The sequence below is a fragment of the Saimiri boliviensis genome, chromosome 6 (genome assembly GCF_048565385.1).
Source record: "Saimiri boliviensis isolate mSaiBol1 chromosome 6, mSaiBol1.pri, whole genome shotgun sequence".
NCBI lineage: Eukaryota > Metazoa > Chordata > Mammalia > Primates > Cebidae > Saimiri > Saimiri boliviensis.
In genome coordinates, this window is record NC_133454.1 from 22,412,921 (window position 1) to 22,435,230 (window position 22,310).

Genomic DNA, 22,310 nt, shown 5'->3' on the forward strand with positions numbered 1-22,310 from the left:
CCTTCCCCTCCTCCAGCTCCCTTGCAGCTCTGCTTCCTAATTGTTTTGCTGCTGTTGTTGTGTTTGTTTTGTTTTGTTTGAGATGGAGTCTCGCTCTATAGTCCAGGCTGGAGTGCAGTGGTGTGATCTTGGCTCACTGCAACCTCTACCTTCTGGGTCCCGGTTCCAGCAACTCTCCTACCCCAACCTCCCAAGTAGCTGGGATTACAGACACGAGTCACTATGCCCAGCTAATTTTTGTGTTTTTTTAGTAGAGACGGGGTTTCACCATGTTGGCCAGTCGGGTCTTGAACTCCTGACCTCGTGATCCACCCACCTCGGATTACAGGCATGAGCCACCGCACCTGGCCTCGTGCTTCCTAATTGTATCTCCCTTACATTCCAGCCCAACCACTGAGCGTTTAGAAAATGTTTGTGGAATGAAACAGGATTTGCCATACTTTCGTGATCATTCACTGTTTTTATAAAAAAGAAAAGATGAAGACAGCTAGTGTCCCTCACTTTACATGTACATATTGATGCATAGCAACATCTAATGTTTATTATAGGTGTTTACTGGCTGCCACACACGGTTCTCAACATGTTACTTATTTTAATTTCTTTCATCCTCAGAGCAATATAGAAATGAGTAGGCACTCTTTAAAAAAAAAAAAATTATTTATAAATGTGTAGAAACCGAGATGCAAAGGGCAGAGTAATTTGCCCAAGGTCACGAAGCGCAAGTAGTGGAACTGGATTTCAGATGCAGGCAGTCTGTACTCTCAATGTGACCCTACCCTGCCCCTGTACATGCTGAATTGGTACAGCAGTGCATTTTCATATACACATTCCAAGTACTCATGTACTGGAATATGTGTATGAATATGTGCATGTGTTAATACTAAAAATAATTTTGAAATAGATGAGTTGAAAAAAAAATTTTTTTTTTTTAAGACTGGGTTTCACCATGTTGGTCAGGTTGGTCTTGAACTCCCGACCTCAGGTAATCCGCCCGCCTTGGCCTCCAAAGTGCTTGGATTATAGGCGTGAGCCACCACGCCCAGCCTAGAAAAAATATTTTCTAACATTTTCTTGCATCCTAGGAACTAGTTCTGGGTACCCTACCTTGGAAACCACTTAAATTCAAAGTTGCCAATGATTAAGAGGAAGGAAGTTCACGTTTCCGATAATAGCTGTACCTCACAGCAACTCTGCACACTTACTAAAGGCCTGGCACCTTGTTAGGGGCTCCTGTATGTCAGTTATGAATATTCAGAGCAACCCAGAGGCCTAAGGAGAGACCAGGGAATTCATGGGAGAAAGAAGACGCAGGCACGAGGCCTGGGAGGGTACAGTGCCATTGTCAGCCCAGGCTCCATGAAGTTTATGATGAAACATTTTACTTAGTTCTGGAAATACTGATTTCATAAAGCTTGACTGATTTACGAAGGAAGAGGCTGTAACAAGCACCCTGGACCAACACATTATGTTTCTTAGTTTTTGTCTGAAATTCTAACAACTCAGCATGGTATGGTACTGGTTATCTCAAGCTCATCAGAAGCTCGGATTGAAGATTATATTGTGTCTTTGGTTAATAAGAGATGAGGAAATGAAAGTATACTAAGGCTGGGCGCGGTGGTTCAAGCCTGTAATCCCAGCACTTTGGGAGGCCGAGGCGGGTGGATCACAAGGTCAAGAGATCGAGACCATCCCGGTCAACATGGTGAAACCCCGTCTCTACTAAAAATACAAAAAAAAATTAGCTGGGCATGGTGGCGCGTGCCTGTAATCCCAGCTACTCAGGAGGCTGAGGCAGGAGAATTGCCTGAACCCAGGAGGCGGAGGTTGCAGTGAGCCGAGATCGCGCCATTGCACTCCAGCCTGGGTAACAAGAGCAAAACTCCATCTCAAAAAAAAAAAAAAGAGAGAGAAAGTATATTATGGCTTAATAAATATGGGCTGAAAGACAGCATCTTTCCAAAACTGGAACCATAGGGGGAGTCATGAATGGGATTCTTGGCGGGGTAATTTTGTTACCTTTAATAGACATTTGGTGGGCACTAACCACTGGCGCATGCATATCACGTACTCACATACATTATCTTTAGCCCTCACAGCAGCTATATTAAAGGTAGGGGTGGCGGGTAGGCAAATTACAAATGAAGGCCCAGGCACGGTGGCTCATGCCTGTGATCCCGGCACTTTGGGAGGCCAAGGCAGGCAGATCACTTGCAGTTAGGAGTTTGAAACCAGCCTAGCTGACATGGTAAAACCCTGACTCTACTGAAAATACAAAAAGTTAGCGAGGCATGGTAGCCCACAACTGTAATCCCAGCTACTGGAAAGGCTGAGGCAGGAGAATCACTTGAACCCAGGAGGCAGAGGTTGCCCTGAGCTGAGATCATGCCACTGCACTCCAGCCTGGGTCACAGAGAGCATGTCAAAAAAAAAAAAAAAAAAACAATACAGTGTGCCGGGCGCGGTGGCTCAAGCCTGTAATCCCAGCACTTTGGGAGGCCAAGGCGGGTGGATCACGAGGTCAAGAGATCAAGACCAACCTGGTCAACATGGTGAAACCCCGTCTCTACTAAAAATACAAAAAATTAGCTGGGCATGGTGGTGCGTGCCTGTAATCCCAGCTACTCGGGAGGCTGAGGCAGGAGATTTGCCTGAACCCAGGAGGCGGAGGTTGCAGTGAGCCGAGATCGTGCCATTGCACTCCAGCCTGGGTAACAAGAGCGAAACTCCATCTCAAGAAAAAAAAAAAAAAATACAAATGAGGAACTGGAAGTAGTTTTCCTAATATCATAAAACTAATAGGAGGTGAGCCTGTGATACAAACCTCAATTCCGTTGAACTCCAAAATTCACTCCACAAAAGCAGTGTACCCCAAGACTACACTGTATACTTTCATGTAGGAGACAGATACAGACAAATAGAAATAGAGCAGATATATCAGAACTAAAGACAACGTTCATTTAGAGAAAGGAATGTGGAATGCTCTGCCCTCTAGCCCCGGGTGGTCAGTGGTGTCAGGCAAGGCAGGTGCTCAAGGTGAATCAGCAATGCTGGCTTAAAAGACTGTATGGTGAATCGTAGCCTGAATTTTTAGGTAAAGAAACCAAAACACAGGGAGAGGCCACCCAGATATTGTACCTTGGTCATTGATTTCTGCTGCTTCAATTCTTCTTACTGAATTTCTAATATCAACCAGCCAAGTGGCACACACAGCAACTCTGTAAAATGTCACATAAAGTTAAGCTCAGGGGTTGACCTTAAGAGTCATGAAACCTGGGGCCAGGCGCAGTGGCTCATGCCTGTAATCCCAGCACTTTGGGAGGCCGAAGCAGGTGGATCACGAGGTCAGGAGATCGAGTCAGTCCTGGCCAACATGGTGAAACTCTGTCCCTACTAAAATACAAAATGTAGCTGGGTGCAGTGGCGTGCACCTGTAGTCCCAGCTACTTGGGAGGCTGAGGTGGGAGAATAACTTGAACCTGGGAGACAGAGGTTGCAGTAAGCCGAGATCATGCCACTGCACTCCAGCCTGGCGACAGAGTGAGACTCCATCTAAAACAAAACAAAACAAAAGAGTCATGGAACTTGCAAGATCCTACAGGATTTGGTGACTGTGAAGCAAGTGGGCTGCTCTTGTGTGGACAGACCACAAAAAGCCCCCCACCGTACCCTGCAAATAATCAGCAGCTCTCTGTGCCACCTCCCCCTTACAGCCTCACTGAACCTTAGGATGGCACACCTGGGCTGCATTATGTTTCCTAAGGTTCAGTCTGTTTGAAAAGCTGGATGGATATGACTATGTTATAAACCTTCTGTCACTCAAGGCGGGAGAAAATGAGCAGGCCTTGCTGTAAGTGGGTGCATTGTCTTGTACTGTATACTTTTATATGTCTGTGCTTATGTTCTGTAGACGATGTACTGCACATGTTGAAAGGCCAGCCACAGATAAGACTGCAAATTGTCTGAGCTCAAAGTTCTTGTCCCAAGCCATCACCTCCTCCTCCTGAAGAGCTGAGAGTTTGCTCATAGAACTCTGGAAAGCTGGGTTTTAGAACTATGGCATGATAGAAAACTTGGGATCAGACTGACTGACTTGGAGCATTTTGGAACTCAGAATGTTAGTGTACTAAAATTACAGAATGTTCTCATCTTTGAAGTTTAGAACTTAAGAATCCTAGTATATGAGAATCCCTAGAATTAAGCTGGTCAGCAAATACTTGCATAATGCCTACTATATGCCTCCAGGCACTATGTTAGATTCTGGATATAAAGACACGAACAAAACTTCCTAAAGGTTTGGCTTTCAGGGAGGTTCCAGAGAATGTCAGAATTTAAGAATCTTAAAATATGAGATTCTTAGAAAACTAAAGCATTACTGTGTTGAAATCCTAGAGTGCCGAAGGTAGAGTGAAGCCTTCGATCACCCAGTCCTCACTGCTGCTTTTATCAGTGAGGCCACTGAGGCTCAGAGAGGGGCAGCTGTTTGATAGATCACACAGCCCAGTCAGGATTAGACCCCGGGTTTTCAGGTGTGTCTTAAAAAATAGGCAGAACAGAAAAGGCTTTCCAGGTGTTTCTGAGCTTCCCTCTTTGCCAGCCTGCACTGAGGCCCCAGCTCTTCAGAAGGAGTTTGCAGCAACTTTCTCCGCGGAGGCATCGGCCCCGCCCCCGGCCCACGTGTGCAGTAGATCACCCTGTGTTGGGAGCCCCCCTCCCGTTGATGCGTGTTTTATTTTGCACCCTCCCCCTCCCCGTGTGCCTGAAAATCAATTTTCATTATTTTTTTCTGTGTGTGTTTGTCTTTGTGGTTCGCAGGTGCTCCCTTGCATTGTTCATCCGCTTCATCAACCCCTATTGAGCAGTCCCCCTCCCCGCCCCCCTCCCCTCCGGCCAATGAGAGCCAGAGGCGGTTGCTAGGCAACGGTGTGGCCCAACCAACCCCGGACTCAGACTCTGAGGAAGAGTTTGTCCCTAATTCATTCTTAGTTAAAAGTGGCTCCGCCAGCCTGGGGGTCGCGGCGAACGGTAAGTCCCTCTCTCTTCCTCCTTTTGCGGGTTTGTTTTTTAAAATGTCCTGTCGTTGCCGATGCCTGCTTGGGCCTTTTCGGGGGCGGAGGGGCCTGGTGCATGGTGGGCTCCGGGGTAGTCGGGGGCCTGGAGCGGCTCCGCGGTCTCGGGCAGCCCCGCTCCTGTCCCGCAGCACCACTGGAGTGTGCGGGGACTAGGGGGTTGCTTCTGTCCCCAGCCCCCATGACAGACATCAGAGAGGCAGATGCAAGGGCAAAGATGCAGAGACAGACATCATGAGAAAGAAACATCAAGTGAAGGCCCAGACAGGTAAAGGTAGAGACAGAGATGAACACAGGAAGGAAACAAAAAGTTTAAGACGTAGGTAACACCGACCAAGTACCTTCTCTGTGCCGGGGACTGTGCCAGGCACTGTCACAACCCTGCCCAGGAGACTCAGTGTTTTAGTGTCCCCGTTCTCACTGGAAAAACTGAGAAGTGTTAGTCCATTACCCATAGAACAGCGCTGGCTTTAAAAGTTTTCCACTTTCACAGAACCTGAATGCAGGCGGCCCTGAAGTCCCAGGCAGCTGCAGGGCTAAATGCTGGCTGCAGAGAGAGCCACTGGGTGTAAGCATGGATCTGCAAGCTCTCTTATTCTGAGCTCTGCTCTGGCATTCTTAAGGTGGGAAGCTGGGTGTGGTGAAAGAGCACCAGGGTGACTAGGTCTTAGCCCCGATCAGGTGCTGCTAGACTTGAGCCAAGGTGCTTGCTCTCTCTGTCCAGCAGAGGCCAGTCCACTTCTTTGCAAGGAAACCCCGGAAGGAATTCAAACCTCTAAGAGGTGGGGCATGGTGTACATGAGGTAATAACCTAGGCTCACCTCAATAGCCCCAGGATTTCCTGATGCTAGGAGAAGGAGAGCGGAAATGAAACTGTTTCCCCACAAGTAACTGTAGGTTGTGTGCCAATTTGGGAAACATTTATTTATAAGTGCCGGTGTGGTACTAAATTCCAGGTCAGATTCTGAAAAAGGAGGCAGAGGTTCGAAGAGAGTCTATGGACTCTGGAATCAGACAGCTTTGAATGGCATACAAGCTTCATTGCTGTGGGACATTAGGCAGATCACATGGCCTCTCCAGGCTTATTTCCTCAAGGGTAAAGTGGGCATTGTAGTGCCCACCTCATGATGAGCACCCATCACGGTGCCTGGAACAGAGAAGGAGTGTGGTAAATGTGACTTATTACCTAGTCATCTCCACGTGCCTCTAGGGGATTGACAGAGAGCCTGTCTGTGAAAGCTGCCAGCACACTGCCTGGCACTTGGGGATGCTCTAAGAAATGTCAGATGCCATCTTTTCTCTTGGGAGTACATCATTACAGCCCAATGTGGCAAAGGAGGTAGGAACCTAGTATGTTCTGGGACCAGGGAGGGAGTCTCTCCTCTGTCTGAGAGAATTAGGAAATGCCTCCTAGAGGAGGTGCTCACAGGACTCTAAGGAATTAGTGAGGTGTGCCAGAGATTACCGAGGGTGTTGTGAGCAGAGGGAACACACAAAGAGTTTGAGGTGGGGACATGGAAGCCTGCCCCAGCTCTTTTAGACCTGGGAGTCTGGGCAGTAAGTAGGTGTGAGCCTTGGAAGGGTATGGAAGGCCATGTGGTGAAAGTCACCTGAGCTCTTTTGGGTACTGGGTTGAGGCCCTCCCCCTCACCGAATGACAATGAAGGACAGTCATTGCCCACGCTCCTTTTCTAGCCAGGACCTCCCTGCATCTGCTCTCTTTGAACATCAGAGAGATCTTTGTCCTTGATGATTCTCTTCTGACGGGATTTTCCACCCTGCATTCTCCATGGCCAGACCCAAGCCTACCTCCAGGGTATTTTTCCTCAGTGCTCCCTGAGATAGGGTTGTTTTTTTGGTGGTTCAGTGTCCTGCTCCTCTATGCCTTTTAGAGCTGCCTGTGTTTCAGGCATAGGAGCACAGGAACCCTGGTTTGGGGGCGAGGAGACCTGCTTCTGGACCCGGCTCTGTGGCTCACTAGCTGTTTGTCCTTGGCAAATCACTGTCTCTTTCTAAGCCTCAGTTTCTCCATTTTGCCGATGACGGAGCAGTCTCTAAGGTACCCTAGTTTTAGGAGTGTCATGTGAAACTGACAGAGTTGTTCCTGCGAGTAGCCTTCTTAATAAGCTTGTGGGGTGGCGGGAAAGATATATATTTGTGTACGTATATGTGCATGTGTGCATATATGTGTGTGTGATGATGTTCTTTGTTCATTTCTGAGTGACTAAGCCTTACAAGTAGAAGAGAAGGCAAGAGATTAAAGTCCTTAATCTCTTCCTTTGCAAATTAACTGAACAAGAGCAATCACTTTGTTGCAAGTTCTAAGGCAAATTGATGGCATTATTGCATTATTGATGTGCAGGGAAGGAGATGGGGGATTTTGGCCTGCCGCTGTCTGCTCAGTGATGCTCCTCCATGCTCCTGCACCCCAGGGGACCTGTCACTTTGGATCAGTTCCCCAGGCCCTTGCTCTGAGTGTCCTCATAAAAGTTGGTAATAAGCATGTCCCATGCCTGATGGGAGAATCTGGGTCCTTAACTGGTCTGCTGCTCTGGAGGTGGGATCATGAGAGAGCTCAGAGAGTCTCTGCCAGGGCTGGACACTGCCTGCTGCCTTCCTGTCTCCTAAAACCCAAAACCAAGGATCTTCTATGAGCTGGTATTGGTGTGGATGCAGCACTAGTGCGTGAAGATGAGAGGTTCTTGGTACATAGTGGGCCTAATACACGTTTTCAGGGTTTTATTCTTTTTTTTTTTTTTTCATGGAAAAACATGTGAAATTATTTTAATGGAATGATCTTTATTGTTTTTGCCAATTATAAAAGTAGCAGTGCTTATTAACATTCAAATAGTTTGGAAAGGTAAAATGTTAACTTCTCTTATAATCCTTCCTCCCAGAGATAACTGCTTTTAACAGTTTGGTGCGTGGTCTTTCAGACTTTTAATTTAGTGTGAATTTAATGAGTGAGTGAATTAATCAAAGAGCAGGCAATGCTTAAGGACCACGGTAGAGCAGAGAGCGCGATGGCGATAGAAACAAGCCTGAAATTGGATCCAGATGTGCAACTAACTCCAGGCAATGTTTCCAGCCTCTGAGGTCATCAGTTGCTCCATCTGTGAAATGGGAGAAAACCTTCCAAGGTTGTTCTGGTGTTTAAAAAAGATCAAGCTGATAAAACTTTTCTGTCTCGTCCCTATTTCCAGTACACCCCCATCTCCTTCCACCAATTTCAGACTTTAGAAGACCGCCTTCAACAGAGCAATTGTTTTCGGGCAGGCTTCCTCTGAGACTGCACTCAGATTGTATTTTAAATGGCAAAAGGTGCCACTCTGGCCCTTAAAGGGTGGAAATGAGGTTGTGTCCTGTGGTGGGAGCTGAGGCTATTGGAGCCAGCCTTCCCAGGAGCTTGCGCTGGACTCTCCAGCATCACCCCCAAAGGCCGTCTGCCCACAGCTGTGTCAACTCCAACCTGAGCTGCCATCCCGCGTCTGCTAGGCCTCAGAGCCGCCCTGCTAAAATCCCCATGTAAAGTGCAAAGAGGAACGTGGGGGTATCACAGAACAGCTCATGGTCCCTGCGGAGAAAAAAACAGGGGAAGTAGCTTTTTCTCTGATCAAAATCCTAATCCTTCCCCGAGGGTAATCATCCAGAAATCACTGATATATAGAAAGAAAGATTTCACTAAAATATCAGCTAGTCACAGTTGAAAAAGCAAAGGAAGTGGTTAGGATTAAGTAGGTCCCTACCCCATAGAAACTTTTCAGAATAAATATTAAATGTTTCATGAATTGTTCTCATCTAAATTCTAAAGCAAAGGGGCTTTAAAAACTTGGGGGTTGGGGCGGGCGTGGTGGCTCACACCTGTAATCCCAGCACTTTGGGAGGCTGAGTGGGGCGGATCACGAGGTTAGGAGATTGAGACTATCCTGGTCATGGAGAAACCCCGTCTCTACTAAACTACAAAAAATTAGCTGGGTGTGGTGGTGCACGCCTGTAGTCCCAGCTACTCAGGAGGCTGAGGCAGGGGAATCACTTGAACCCAGGAGACAGTGGTTGCAGTGAGCTGAGATCATGCCACTGCACTCCAGCCTGGCACTAGAGCAAGACTCTGTCTCAAATAAAAACAAAAAAACAAAAACTTGGGGGTTAATATTTAAGAGGGTCAGGGAATAAATAGCTCAGAGAAGGCTGTCAGTTTCTCAAAGCTTAGGTGAGGTTGGGGGTGGGTAGGAGAATTTATATTTAATAAGAACTTTCTATGTGCTCCAAGTCTTTTTTTTTTTTTTTTTTTTAATTTGAGACGGAGTTTCACTCTTGTTACCCAGGCTGGAGTGCAATGGCGCGATCTCGGCTCACCGCAACCTCCGCCTCCTGGGTTCAGGCAATTCTCCTGCCTCAGCCTCCTGAGTAGCTGGGATTACAGGCACGCACCACCATGCCCAGCTGATTTTTTTTGTATTTTTGGTAGAGACGGGGTTTCACCATGTTGACCAGGATGGTCTCGATCTCTTGACCTCGTGATCCACCCGCCTCGGCCTCCCAAAGTGCTGGGATTACAGGCTTGAGCCACCGCGCCCGGCCGCTCCAAGTCTTTTTTATAAAATATGCATTACCGTATTTGAATCAACTTATGTCCCTTTCACTGTTTAGAAAACTGAGGCCTAATAAGGGGCAGTGGCTTGCCCACGGGCCATTGGTCTTATAAGGGTCATGGAAGAGATTCAGACCCAAACCTGTTTGACTCCAGAGCCCCAGTTGTTTTTCCTTCTGGTGCTTTTTTGTTTAGTTTCAAATGTCAGAGCCTGTTATTTCTGTCTTCTCCTTAGTAGGAGTTTGAAGAGGATAACAGGAATTTCACCAAAGAAAAGCTGGTTTTAAAAGAATTCCCAGGTTTCGGTTCCTGTTACCTCACAAACCTTTTTGAAGCACCTATTATATGAGATGAATCAGACCAGATGACTGGGCATCGAATTTTGGTGCAGCTAGGTCGGTCGCAGTGGCTTGCGCCTGTAATCCCAGCACTTTGGGAGGCTGAGGCAGGTGGATCACGAGGTTGGGAGTTCAAGACTAGCCTGGCCAAGATGGTAAAACCTTACTCTCCTAAATATTACAAAAATATTAGCAGGGCACTGTGGCAGGCGCCTGTAATCCCAGCTACTCGGGAGGCTGAGGCAGGAGAATTGCTTGCTCCCAGGAAGCAGAGGTTGCAGTGAGCCAAGACTGCCAATGGACTCCAGCCTGGGCGACGGAGTAAGACTCCATCTCAAAAAAAAAGCCGGGCGCAGTGGCTCACGCCTATAATCCCAGCACTTTGGGAGGCTGAGGCGGGTGGATCACAAGGTCAAGAGATCGAGACCATCCTGGTCAACATGGTGAAACCCTGTCTCTACTAAAAATACAAAACCTAGCTGGGCATGATGGAGCACGCCTGTAGTCCCAGCTACTCAGGAGGCTGAGGCAGGAGAATTGCTTGAACCCAGGAGGCGGAGGTTGCGGTGAGCCGAGTCCAGCCTGGGTAACAAGAGTGAAACTCCGTCTCAAAAAAAAAAATAAAAAGAAAAAAAAATTGGTGCACCTTCTTGAGAGCCAAGCTTTGGACGCTGGGCTCTCCGTGGCTATTTTATTTTCTCAGCACTGGGTCCTTCCTGCCTTGCCTTACAGAGTTCTCACTGCTCAGCATCACTGTTGTTTGGCAGTTTCATTGACTTTCTCAGGTCTTAAGCAGCTGGGATTATTTTGTTTTGACTACCAATCCAGTGGAGAAGTGTTTATTTTTCTTTCTAAATGGGAAACACTGCTATGTTTGTAAGCTCCTTCTAAAAGTGTTTTCTTAAAACAAAAAATTCAACTTAATTTAGAACCTATTCAGAGTTTCTGGGGGAGTCAACTGAGGTCCTTTTAAGTCAGTTTGTGAAATCAGAAAGCAAAATTGTACTCGTTTCTAACAGTTGAAAGGAAGGTCCAGTGAGATTTTTGTCTTCTTTCACTATGAATTTTGTGGAGCCTGTTTTTTGTTGTTGTTTCATGCCAAGTGCAATTACTTGGATCTGCTGATTTACCTAGTTCTGAGGGTAAAGAACATTGAGGTATGTAAAATTTTCAGCAATTTTGTTCACTTTTCTCAACTAACTCTCTTGCATCAAAAGACCCTCGTTGGTAAATAAATTCTTATTACACCAGCTATGTAGCAAAGTAAAGTACCTAACTCCTGTTGGCAAGACAAATTGATTTCTTCCTTTATTCATTCATTCATGATGACATTTTAAATGTTTGTGGATGTTTTCCAGAGAGATGAGGGATGAAGGGTATTCTAAACAGAGAGACCCTTTAAAACATGTATTTAATTTATGGGGTAAAATTTCTTAAATGAAACCCTTGGAATCAGAAACACTTTAGAATTTGGGAATGTTCAGATTTAAGAAAGAAAAGAGAGTACATATTCTGTATTTTTCCTAACACTCGTACAGTAATCAAATACATCACTGTTTCTGCCGTAAAACATGAATAGTTATACTCATGGGATTTTAAAATGACTCCTAGCCTTATGTCAGTTCAGGTCAGGTTTTGCCATTAAATGAGTTTTGTTCAAATATTTAGTCTCAGAGTTCTGGGGTTTCAAAATGGTGGTTAATAGATGGTGATCCTTAATTGTGCCTTCTTAAAAAGTGAAGGAACCGGAGCTCAGAAAGATTGAGCAGCTTGCTCATGATTGTAGAGATAACTAGGTAATTTGAAAATCAGATGGCATGATACAGGTGCAAGTTGCTGACCAGGAAGCTCTGTAGATGTGCTTATTGTTCGTCCATAACCACTGCTTAGAAAGGCCTGACCCCTGTGCTATAGAAATGAGAGTTCAGGGGGCCAGCACCAGCAGGCTGCATGGCTCTCAGGCCTGGAAATTCAGCCGGAAAGAGGCCAGGTGGTCAGAATTCTAGAACTTGGCAACTCTGAGTTGATAAGGAGCATTTCCTGACAGGCCCTCTGCGTCTGGCCCCCTTTCTTTAATGCCCCACTGTTTTCTGTACTGACTCCTCCCCAGCAGGCTGGGACTAGTTATTCACATGTCTGGTTTCCTTGTGTAACTCCCAGTTCCTAGAGGTAGGCCTTGTGGACAGTATATCCAGGGCTGAGCACAGTGCCCTGTGTACGTGCTCAAATCAAAATTGAAAAGAAAAAGTTGATTTCCTTTCTTCCTTCTTTCCACCAGTACCCCTAAACACATGCACAGCAGTAACTCGAGGAACTTGGTACTGAGGCACATACACGATACAGCTGTGGAGAGTCACAGAGATGAAGCGATTCGCCTAAGTGCAGAGTCAAGATTCAAAGCATGGCCCCAGGCTCCAGTGTCCTTTCCACTCTACCAGGTGCCTCCCTCAACCAGACAAGCCCTCACCTGTGGCCTCCCACCTGGGGCACAGCATTCTGCCCCCAACTGAGGGCAGTGGTGACAACCTCACAGGGGTCACTTCTGTTTTTATACTGTTGACAAAGCCCTTTTCTATACATTACCTCAGGGAAACTCTGGTGACTCTAATTTAATTCCCACATTGGCTTTCTAGGAGGTAAGGCTTCTTCCTGACCTTGCAAAATAAACAGGTCACATTTTGAATGAATGTAACTGAACATCCTGGGAGAACCAGTGCCCTCTAATTAGTCACTCATGTGACACGATTGTAGACTCTCTGCAGTTCCTTTTCCACTAATTTTCCCAAATACCACTGCATTAAAAGGTACAAAAATAACATTTTTCATGTATGGCTTGATTGGACCTAGGAATTCCTAGACCACCCCCTAAGGAAAGCACATTAGCTATGATGTCCAGGCCTTTTCCATCTGGAAACTAAGCCTGGTTTGTGTCCCTGTTGAAATGTTTGTGGCCTGCTCCATGGATCCCTGTGGACACCAGACCACATTTTAAAGCCTCTCCGGACACTTCAGGGCCCAGACTGTTGAAGAGGCACCTGGAAAGAGGCCAAGGAGAATATGGGAGATTAGTAGAACTAACATTTGTGTACCCTCTCATTCCCAAAGCTTGTTCTCCTCTGTCATCTCACTGGATCCACAGAAAAGTCCTGTGAGGCTGGAGGAATGTGTAGGATAGTGAGCATTGTGTCCACGTGAGAAACAGGCTCAGGGAGAAGCAGCTTAGCACAGAGCTGCTCCTTGGCCCCAGGGCTTGGAACTAGTTTGGGCTTTGTTCATGGACAGTCAGTCTAACATGTGAGGCTCACTGCCATCATGTGAGGCTCGCTGTCATATAATGAGGCCGGCCGCTGTCATGTGAGCTCAGTTTCCCAGTTGTAGACCTCATCTGGAGAAGCCTCATCATGAAAACCTGCTTACAGAGAGGCACAGGCCTGGGAGCAGGAGATCTGCTTTGATCCCAGCTCTGCCTCTAGCCCGCTGTGTCACCTTGCAAGAGCCTCGTCCACTGGTTCCTCAGCTTTCTAGTCCCAGCAGTGAGAGAACTCAATGAAACCAGCATTCCCCAAACCATATTGATTTCTGTGTCACTGTCTTCGTCTGTGCCACAGCGGTGTGCCCACCTACACAATTATTTATGTTCCTTTAAACTGCTGCCTTTTCCAAACTTTTTCTCTGCAAGTGAATTTTTTTATTTCAAAAGGAAATTGTATATTACTGCTGCAATCCGCTTGCCATATGGCAAGTGTATGACTTGCCATAAATAGAAGCTAACTGCAAAAATAAATACTATGAAAGCAGGTTATCCCATTCTGGCGAGAGAATGTCTGCTCAAGGACACTGAGGAGCGATTTGCCTCTCTCTGTTAAACGAGGACATTGGCAGCTGATAGATGTTGAAAACACACTAGTTCCAAACTTGGACTTCCTCCTTGATATCATCCAAGGGGTTGAAAGAAAATGGAAGCTCTTCTGCATGGGACTCGGTGTTATTTAATGTTTGCTCTCACTGTAATCACCTGAAATCACATCCCTAAAGTACACAGCTCTGTGGCTTTTTCCAGTACTCTGTAGGATTTTAATGCTGCCCCACAGAGCCTCCTCACCTTGAGAATAAACATTTCTTGCTGCTCTCAGACCCATCCTTCTTCCCTTTCCTAAACGTGGTCTTTGGGAGCCATCTGTTCCCACCCTCCCCCAGGCAGCCCCTGCCCTCTGCCCCTGTCATCAGGTCTGAGCTAGCTGCTTTGAGCTCAGCCGGATCCCCCATTACTGGTTAATGGCTCCCAGTTTAAACCAGGAAACCATGTGGCTTCCTTTTCTCCCTCCCCTCCCTCTCCTTCTGAACTACCATTATTTATATAGGTGTTTGAGATTAAACAACTAAAAAAACATTCACTCTGCTTTATAAGGCCTGAAAGGACTGAAGCCAGAAGAAAAACAGACATGGCACAATATGGAGCAATGGCGGGGGGAGATGGGTTATGGAGGTTTACAAGTCTGTGCTGTGTAGTCTTGGGCAATTTGCTTAACCTCTCTGGGCTTCAGTCTCCTCTGTAAAACAGAGAATAATACAGTCTTCCCTCGGTATCCATAGGGGACTGGTTCCAGGAACCTCCCTCCACTGCAACCTCCACGGATACCAAAATCAGGCTCAAGCCCTGATAGAAAATGGCACAGTATTTGCATATAACTTACAGATATCTTCTTGTATAATTTAAGTCATCTCTATATTACTTATGATACTTAACAATGTAAATGCTATGTAAATAGTTGTTATACTGTATTTTTAAAGTTTATATAATTTTTTTTTTCATTATTTTCTGAGGGTTTTTGATATTCAATCAGCCATTGGTTGAGTCTGTGGATTTTGGAGGGCAAGTTGCACTTCACAAAATTGTGGTATAAATGAGAAAATATGGTCAAAGCTTCTACCACAGTGATTGTTATATTAAAGATGCCCAATGAATGTCAGTTTCCTCATTCCCTTTCTGGACCCCAAAAATTTTTGGCCAGATATTCCTAGGAGGCAAGCAGATTCCTATACTCTTACCCCTCCTGGCTTGAAAGAGCCCCAACAATTAATAGCTGATCCTGGGAGTCCTGATCTTTAATCCCCTTCCCCCTCCTGGGTGATTTCCAGAGGTTTCGGGTGGGAGAGGGAGCCCAAGGCAGCAGCTAAACAAACATAGCCTGTGGTCTCAGGGACAAAGCCTCAGATGCCCTTGCTGGAGCCCTTACAGGGTTTCCAGTCCCCATAGTTCCAGCGATGGAGTGCTGATGTTTGGTACCAGATGAAACGCTGTGATGCTTTTTCCTTCTGGTCAGCTGGCCTTCCCCCTAGAGTTGAAAGGAAAGGAAAATGACTGGTAATTCATTTATGCTCCACTCCTTCTCTCCTGCTGGATCATATTTCTGTAAATAACTCTGGGAAGCTGCTAACCAGCTAACAATAACAGTACCTATATTTGCACTTCTAGAAACCCTTCTTTAGATCCCCCGGTGAAACCTTTGGGGAAATGCACACCTAATGTGAACCAGGCTCCTCTCCCCACTATCTCAGTGACCTCACCATGCTTACCTCTCTTACCCAGTTGCTCATCTATAAAATGGGAATAAGAATAGCAACCTGCGGAGTTTGCTAGGATAAAGGAGAAACAGGGTAACTAACATCTAAAACACTGACATCAAGGCAGTTGTTCAGTGTTTGCTGGTCTTCTCTTGGCAAATAATGGAGACCATTTTTAGGGGGTAAGGAGGTTATCTCATCAAAACTAAAATTGTGGTCACCTGTCTGCTATCATCCTGAGAAGGAGCAAAAATGGAAGTGGAGATGATCCCTATCTATCTGCTAGTTTTGCAAAATGCTGCTGCTCTGAGCCAAAACATTCCTACTATGTCTTCTTTCTCCTGGACCGCTTCAGTAGCATCCTCCTGGCCTCCCTAACCCTCTGACCCTCTCTCTCCCTTTAATCCATCCCTCACAGTGTTCCAGGTGTTACCTCTCAAAGAGCCCCTGCTAGTGTCCTCTCAGGGGTCCTGATCCTTAGCAGGGCAGCCCCAGCCCTTCTTCCCAGAGCCCTACCCTTCTTGGAGCTGCTTACTTTGGTGCAGATTCAACACAGTTTCACGGTGCCCAGTACACGGCCTGTGGTCAATGTCTGGTGATATTGGCAGAAAAGGCCAAACAAAACCTCAGGAATCAGAGTGAACACAGGGGAAGACCCTTCTGATTTCGAGTGATTTAGAGGAAAAATGAGGCTTGTTGACACTCAGAACCAATCAACTCAGCAAATGATTATTAAGGACCTACTGTGTGCCAGGGCCCATGGAGAATAAAAAGCAGTCAGCTCACCTCTGCCGGGGAGAGAAACACACTAAACAACTTGCTCTGAAGCAGCCTCCACTAAGGGGAACCGGTAAGGGAGTGTCCTAGAGTGTGTGGGGCTACAGAGGTGTAATGAAAACTGCGAGGTTGGGGGAACTTCCTAGAGAAAGATGCTAAGTGCTGAGGAACACACAAGTTTACACATTCGGGCTGGTCTGGACATGAACTTGACTTTTATGTATCTGCAGGACTCCTATAGACTGAATTGCATTCATCATCAACCCCACCAACCCCACATTCATGTGTTGAAGCCCTAACTTCCATAGTGATAAGGCCTTTAAGGAGGTGATTAAGATTAAATAAGGTCATAAGGGCATAGCCCTGATTGGATAGAACCAGTGTCCTTATAAAAGCAGAAGAGACCCCAGAGAGCTCTCTCTCCTCCATGTGAGGACACAGTAAGAAGATGGCCATCTACAAGCCAGGAAGAGGGCCCTCACCAGAAACTGAATCCCATCAGAACCTTGATCTTGGACTTGCCAGCCTTCAGAACTATGAGAAATAGATTTCTATTGTTTAAGCCACCCAGTCTATAAAATTTTGTTACGGTAGCCTAAGCTAAGACAAGAGCTCTGGCATAAGGTCGAGTCTAGACATCCATACTTTGCATGTCAGTTATTTGTGTGTAACCAAATGCTCCCAACCTAACTGTGAGGTCTGGAAGTGTTTATTTCCTCCATTCATTCATTCATTCATCAGTCCATTTATTTAGCAGACTCTTCCTGGCGTGTGCTCTGTGTGGGGTCCTGGGCTGGGGAGTGAACTATGGTCAGTGCCCACCATGTGCAGCCATGTGCATTGGGCACGCATGAAGGAAGCACTGCAGTCCTCTGCGTGGACAGTGGGACAAGGCGAGGCTCTCTTACTGTCTAGGAAGGAAGGGCTGGCACGGCAAAGGCTCAGCTTTACAGCCACTCTTCATCAACCCTGTACCAGCTCTCGGGGAGCAGCCCTTGAACATGCTCCATTTTTCCTGAGTTTGATATAGGAGGAGGTAGGCAACATAACCTGCAGGCAGATGTGCTGGAAACACAGGGGGCCTGATCACACCTTTAGACAGCAGAACAGTTGAGTAAATCCCATTCCTCCAGGGACTTGGCCTTTTCCCATTCCATTGAATCTGCTCAGCTGGGAGGCTCTAGAGCAAAAGAGTTAAGACTGTGGGTTTGGATGTCGGCTCCGTCATTATTAGCTGTGATCTTTAGCAAGGGATTTTAACTTCTGAGATCCAATTTTTCCCTTATGTGTAAAATAGGAATAATAATAATACCTACAGCATTGGTGGTGTTAGAATTCAGTGTGAAATAATACATGCGAAGTACTTAGCAAAGTGCCCAGTTATTATACAGTCTTAATAAATGGAAATGTTTATTACTGTTATTGTTATTCATGTTAGTGTTTTACTCAGTGGAGCCTTGGAAAGATACAATAACTTGCCCAAGGTCACAGAGATAGTAAGTAGCATGCTTGCATCCCAGGTATGCCTGGCTTTTCACAGTCTCTCCTCAGCGCACCGCCAGGCTGCCTCCCACAGCTGACAGCCAGCTCTCCCTTTCTTGACAACCCCAAGCAGCCAGAGGATCTAAGAGATCTTCTAAAGCAGATCAGAGATTTCTTTTCCCCCAACTATACCTACCCCTCACCTGCTGCACAGAGGATAAAGCTGCATGCACATTTTGGGAGCAATTTATGACCTCTGGCCAGAGGCCCCTGAATGGAAACCACTGAGTTGCACTCCAGCTCTCTGCTCTGTTCAGATACCCCTGTTGGGCCCCGCGTGGATGACAAGATGATGCATGAGGTCTGGCTAAGCAGCTTATTTGTCTGAGCTGGTGATGGCCTTTGTCCTGAGGTGGGTTAATGGTAAGGGTCAGTGGCCCTTTAAGGCCTGGACAATGGGCAGGCTTCTCAGGTCATCGAATCACTCAGTGGAATGGCCCTGAGTCCCTTAGAGCCCCTCAGAACACAGGAGGCCTCTGCTGACCCTGCTCATCACCCACTGATGCTCCCCTCTCCAAGCAAAAGGGAACACTGGAATAATGCAGAGAGAGAATCAAAGAGGATTCGAATGACAAAGGACTTCAGAGGAGGAAACCGAGACAGAGAGAGGACAGTGGTCATTCCTGACTTCCTGCCTTCCCCTGCACGCAGTTCTGCACTGTGCTTTCCTAGCTTGGCTTGTTTCTCTCTCCAAATGCAGCAGCCCCACACCTCACCAGACCCAGGCTGATTTTCCCAGCTGCTCCTTTCATTCCTGAAACCTAATGCTGCAGATTACAGTTCCAACTTCACCTGGCAGCCATGGCTCACTAGAATTCACCCCTTTCCCTACTTTTTGAGCCCCTCTGATCCTTCCCCAAGTCTCCAGTCTTGAGAGAGCCATACCCTTTAGCCTCTGCTACCCTCTTCAACAAAAGCAGCTTGCTCCCTTTGATCAGTTTCCTACATTTGCTTCTGAATAAAGATGCTATTTAAAGATAACTTCTAATATTAGAATTTCTTTCCAAGTTTGAAACCCACTGAGTTAGATCAACCCTTTTATTTTATGGAAAGTTGCAGAGCTGGGATTCAAAGCCAGGCCTTCTGATTCACAATCTTGATTTCCTCTCAATGTATGCATTCATTTATTCATTACGCAAAGATTTCTAGTGCACCTACTGTGTGTCAAATACTGAGCCGCGTCCTAGAGTACGGACACATGTAAGACAGTGCTCCTGCCCTCAAGGAGGGGCCTGAAAACATGAACATCGAGTCCTGCTGAGGGTTCAAAACGCAAACATGAAAATGCCTGTGGACTTTGGCATCCACCTGGCCATTGGCAACTTTGGTAAGGGCATTTTCAGAATGTGGAGGCTAACACTAGAGGAAGATGGATGGGAGGGGAGAGGATGCTCCAAAGAGACTGGGCTTTGTGTCATAAATTACTTACTAATTACAAACAGAAAAGAGTTACTTTATAGTGGGGAGATTAGGAATCACCACCTTAACCAAGTGACCAAACTTAGCACTCCATTAGTGAGCCATTCTAATATGATGCAGTAAGAGGTACATCTCATCACACATGAGGCACACTGGCCAAAAATATTTAACCTGGATCCAATCTTGAGAAAACAATCAGATGCATCCAGAATGCAGGACATTTGACAGAATAACTGGCCTGGACTTCGCAAAAAGGCTAATACCATGAACAAAAGGACTGTTGAGTATTTGGATGGGTGGGAGGCTCTGGCAGATTAAAAGAGACTAAAAAAATCCAGCAGTCAAAGGCAACATGTGAATCTTACAAGTGATTGAATCCCTGTTTTTTGAAATGCTACAAAAAAAGACATTCAGGAAGAATTGGGAAAATTTTTACATATAGTGTGTATGTTAGGTGATATTCTGGATTATTCATGGATAGTCATTATGTTGTGGTTAGATGAGAGAATGTTCTTATGCTTAGGAGATGTGTGCTGATAGAAACTGTACCGCAGTCTCCAACTTGCAGATGGTTCAGAAAAACTTTTTACGCATAGAGATGAAATAATGTGGCGGTATATTAACCGACAGATTAGAGTATATGGGTTTTTCTGCGCAATTCTTTCAACTTTTCCATAAGGTTGAGATTTTTCAAAATAAAAAATGGGAGTGACTGTACTTAGATGGGCAAGAGATTGGACAATAGCAACTGAATTTTTGGAAAGTTTTCTCGGAACAGGTGAGATTGGGTGCTTTTTTTTCATGAGAGCCCACCCTCACAATCAAGCAGTGCTTCACACCAAGCCTTGACTTCTCTTGGAATGCAGAAAGTCTCCAAACCTTTACAGAGAACCATCATTTGGCAGTTGTGATAAAACAGGCCCTTCCTGGGCGTGGAGGGGACTTCAGCAAGGCACTGGAGCCGGTAATGGGAACCACATTGGCAGGAGTGTGGGGAGCCCCACCCCAGAAATAGCCCTTCTGTGTGGAGGCAAGACAACTGGAACGAATTATGCACATTCATACTTGTTAAACTGCCTTGGCACCAAAAGTGATCCTCGTAACCTGAGCTTTACGGCAGCACAGCCATACTTAAAGTCAGGTCAGCCTTGCCCCTGCACTCTCTGTCACAGGTTTATAGCTAAGGCATAAAACAGTTCAGCATGAGCTGAAACATGAAAACCTCCTCTACATTGCAAAGGCAAACTTTTTAAAGTTTTCTGAGGAGGCAGTGTTGGGTAATAAAATCTTGGCTGTCTCCTGCTTTTCCAGCCCTTGGCCAGGTCCACACACACCTGCCTTCAGCCCACTCCTACCTCAAGCTTATACCGCAATCCAGTCACACACAGAAGCTGCTGCATCCTGTGACTGGAAGGTTCTGTTGTAACCAGGGAGTCTTGGTTTCTGAAACTGAGCCCTGAAGCTGTGTGGCTGTGGGCAAGTTGTGTCCCCTCTCTGAACTTCAGCCTCTTGGTTATTTGTAGATAATATTTATTACAGGGTTATCCAGACCACACAGGTCTGTGGTCACTGAGTACATGAGACTGGTGCACACAGTGGGTACTCTGTAAATAGTGACGTTTGCCTCATGTATTGATTCTCTCTTTCCTGAAAGATTTCTCTGCACAATGGAATGTTGTTTGACAGCATTTTACCCACAGTAAAATTTCTTTCAAAAGTGGAGTCAGTCCTCTCAAACCCTGCTGCTGCTTTGTCAACTAAGTTAATGTGATAGTCTAAATTCTTCGTAGTCATTACAACAATGTTCACAGCATCTTCATGAAGAGTAGATTCCGGCCGGGCGCGGTGGCTCAAGCCTGTAATCCCAGCACTTTGGGAGGCCGAGGCAGGTGGATCACGAGGTCAAGAGACCGAGACCATCCTGGTTAACATGGTGAAACCCCGTCTCTACTAAAAATACAAAAAATCAGCTGGGCATGGTGGCGTGTGCCTGTAATCCCAGCTACTCAGGAGGCTGAGGCAGGAGAATTGCCTGAACCCAGGAGGCGGAGGTTGCGGTGAGCCGAGATCCTGCCATTGCACTCCAGCCTGGGTAACAAGAGCGAAACTCGGTCTCAAAAAAAAAAAAAAAAGAGTAGATTCCATCACAAGAAACCACTCCCTTTGCTGATCCATAAGAAGCAACGTCTCATCCATTCAAGTTTTACCATGAGATGGCAGCAATCCAGTTCCATCTTCAGGCTCCACTTCTAGTTTTCTTGCTACTACCAACACACCTGCAGTTACTTCCTCCGCTGAAGTCTTGAAGCTCTCAAAGTCACCTGTGAGACTTGGAATCAGCTTCTTCCAAACTCTTGTTAATATTTGACCCCTCTCCTATGAATCATGAATGTCCTTAATGGCATTTAAAATGGTAAATCCTTTCCAGAAGGTTTTCAATTCGCTGTGCCCAGATCCATCAGAGGAATCACTATCCATGGCAGCTATGGTCTTTAAAAATGGTTTTCTTAAATAATAAATGTGTTTCCTAAATAATTTGAAAGTCAAAGTTAACTTTTTGATTCATGGGCTGAAGAATGGATATTACATTAGCAGACATGAAAACAACATTCATCTCCTTAGATATTTCCATCAGAGCTCTTGGGTGACCAGGTGCATTGTCAGTGGTAATATTTTGAAAGAAATGTTTTCTTCTGAGCGGTAGCTCTCAACAATGGGCTTAAAACATTCAGTAAACCATGCTGTAAACAGATGTGCCATCATCCAGTCTTTTTACATTTAAAGAGAGCAGACAGAGTACATTTATCATCATTCTTTTTTTTTTTTTTTTTTTTTGAGATGGAGTTTCACTCTCGTTACCCAGGCTGGAGTGCAATGGTGCGATCTCGGCTCACCGCAACCTCCGCCTCCTGGGTTCAGACAATTCTGCCTCAGCCTCCTGAGTAGCTGGGATTACGGGCACGTGCCACCATGCCCAGCTAATTTTTTTGTATTTTTAGTAGAGACGGGGTT

The 22,310-nt window shown here is 46.0% G+C and overlaps 1 protein-coding gene across 5 annotated transcripts in view; it reads left to right on the forward strand.

Moving 5' to 3' along the window:
* TENM4 (teneurin transmembrane protein 4) overlaps positions 1 to 22,310 on the forward strand; it is a 3,045,593-nt gene that overhangs the window by 2,726,253 nt on the left and 297,030 nt on the right. For 3 of the 5 annotated variants that reach the window (XM_074400388.1, XM_074400389.1, XM_074400390.1), the window contains one exon: positions 4,813 to 5,022. The exons of the other annotated variants lie outside the window; for them this stretch is intronic. In XM_074400388.1, coding sequence (XP_074256489.1) covers positions 4,813 to 5,022 — 210 coding nt within the window. The remainder of the gene's footprint in view (positions 1 to 4,812; positions 5,023 to 22,310) is intronic. 5 annotated transcript variants of the gene reach the window in all.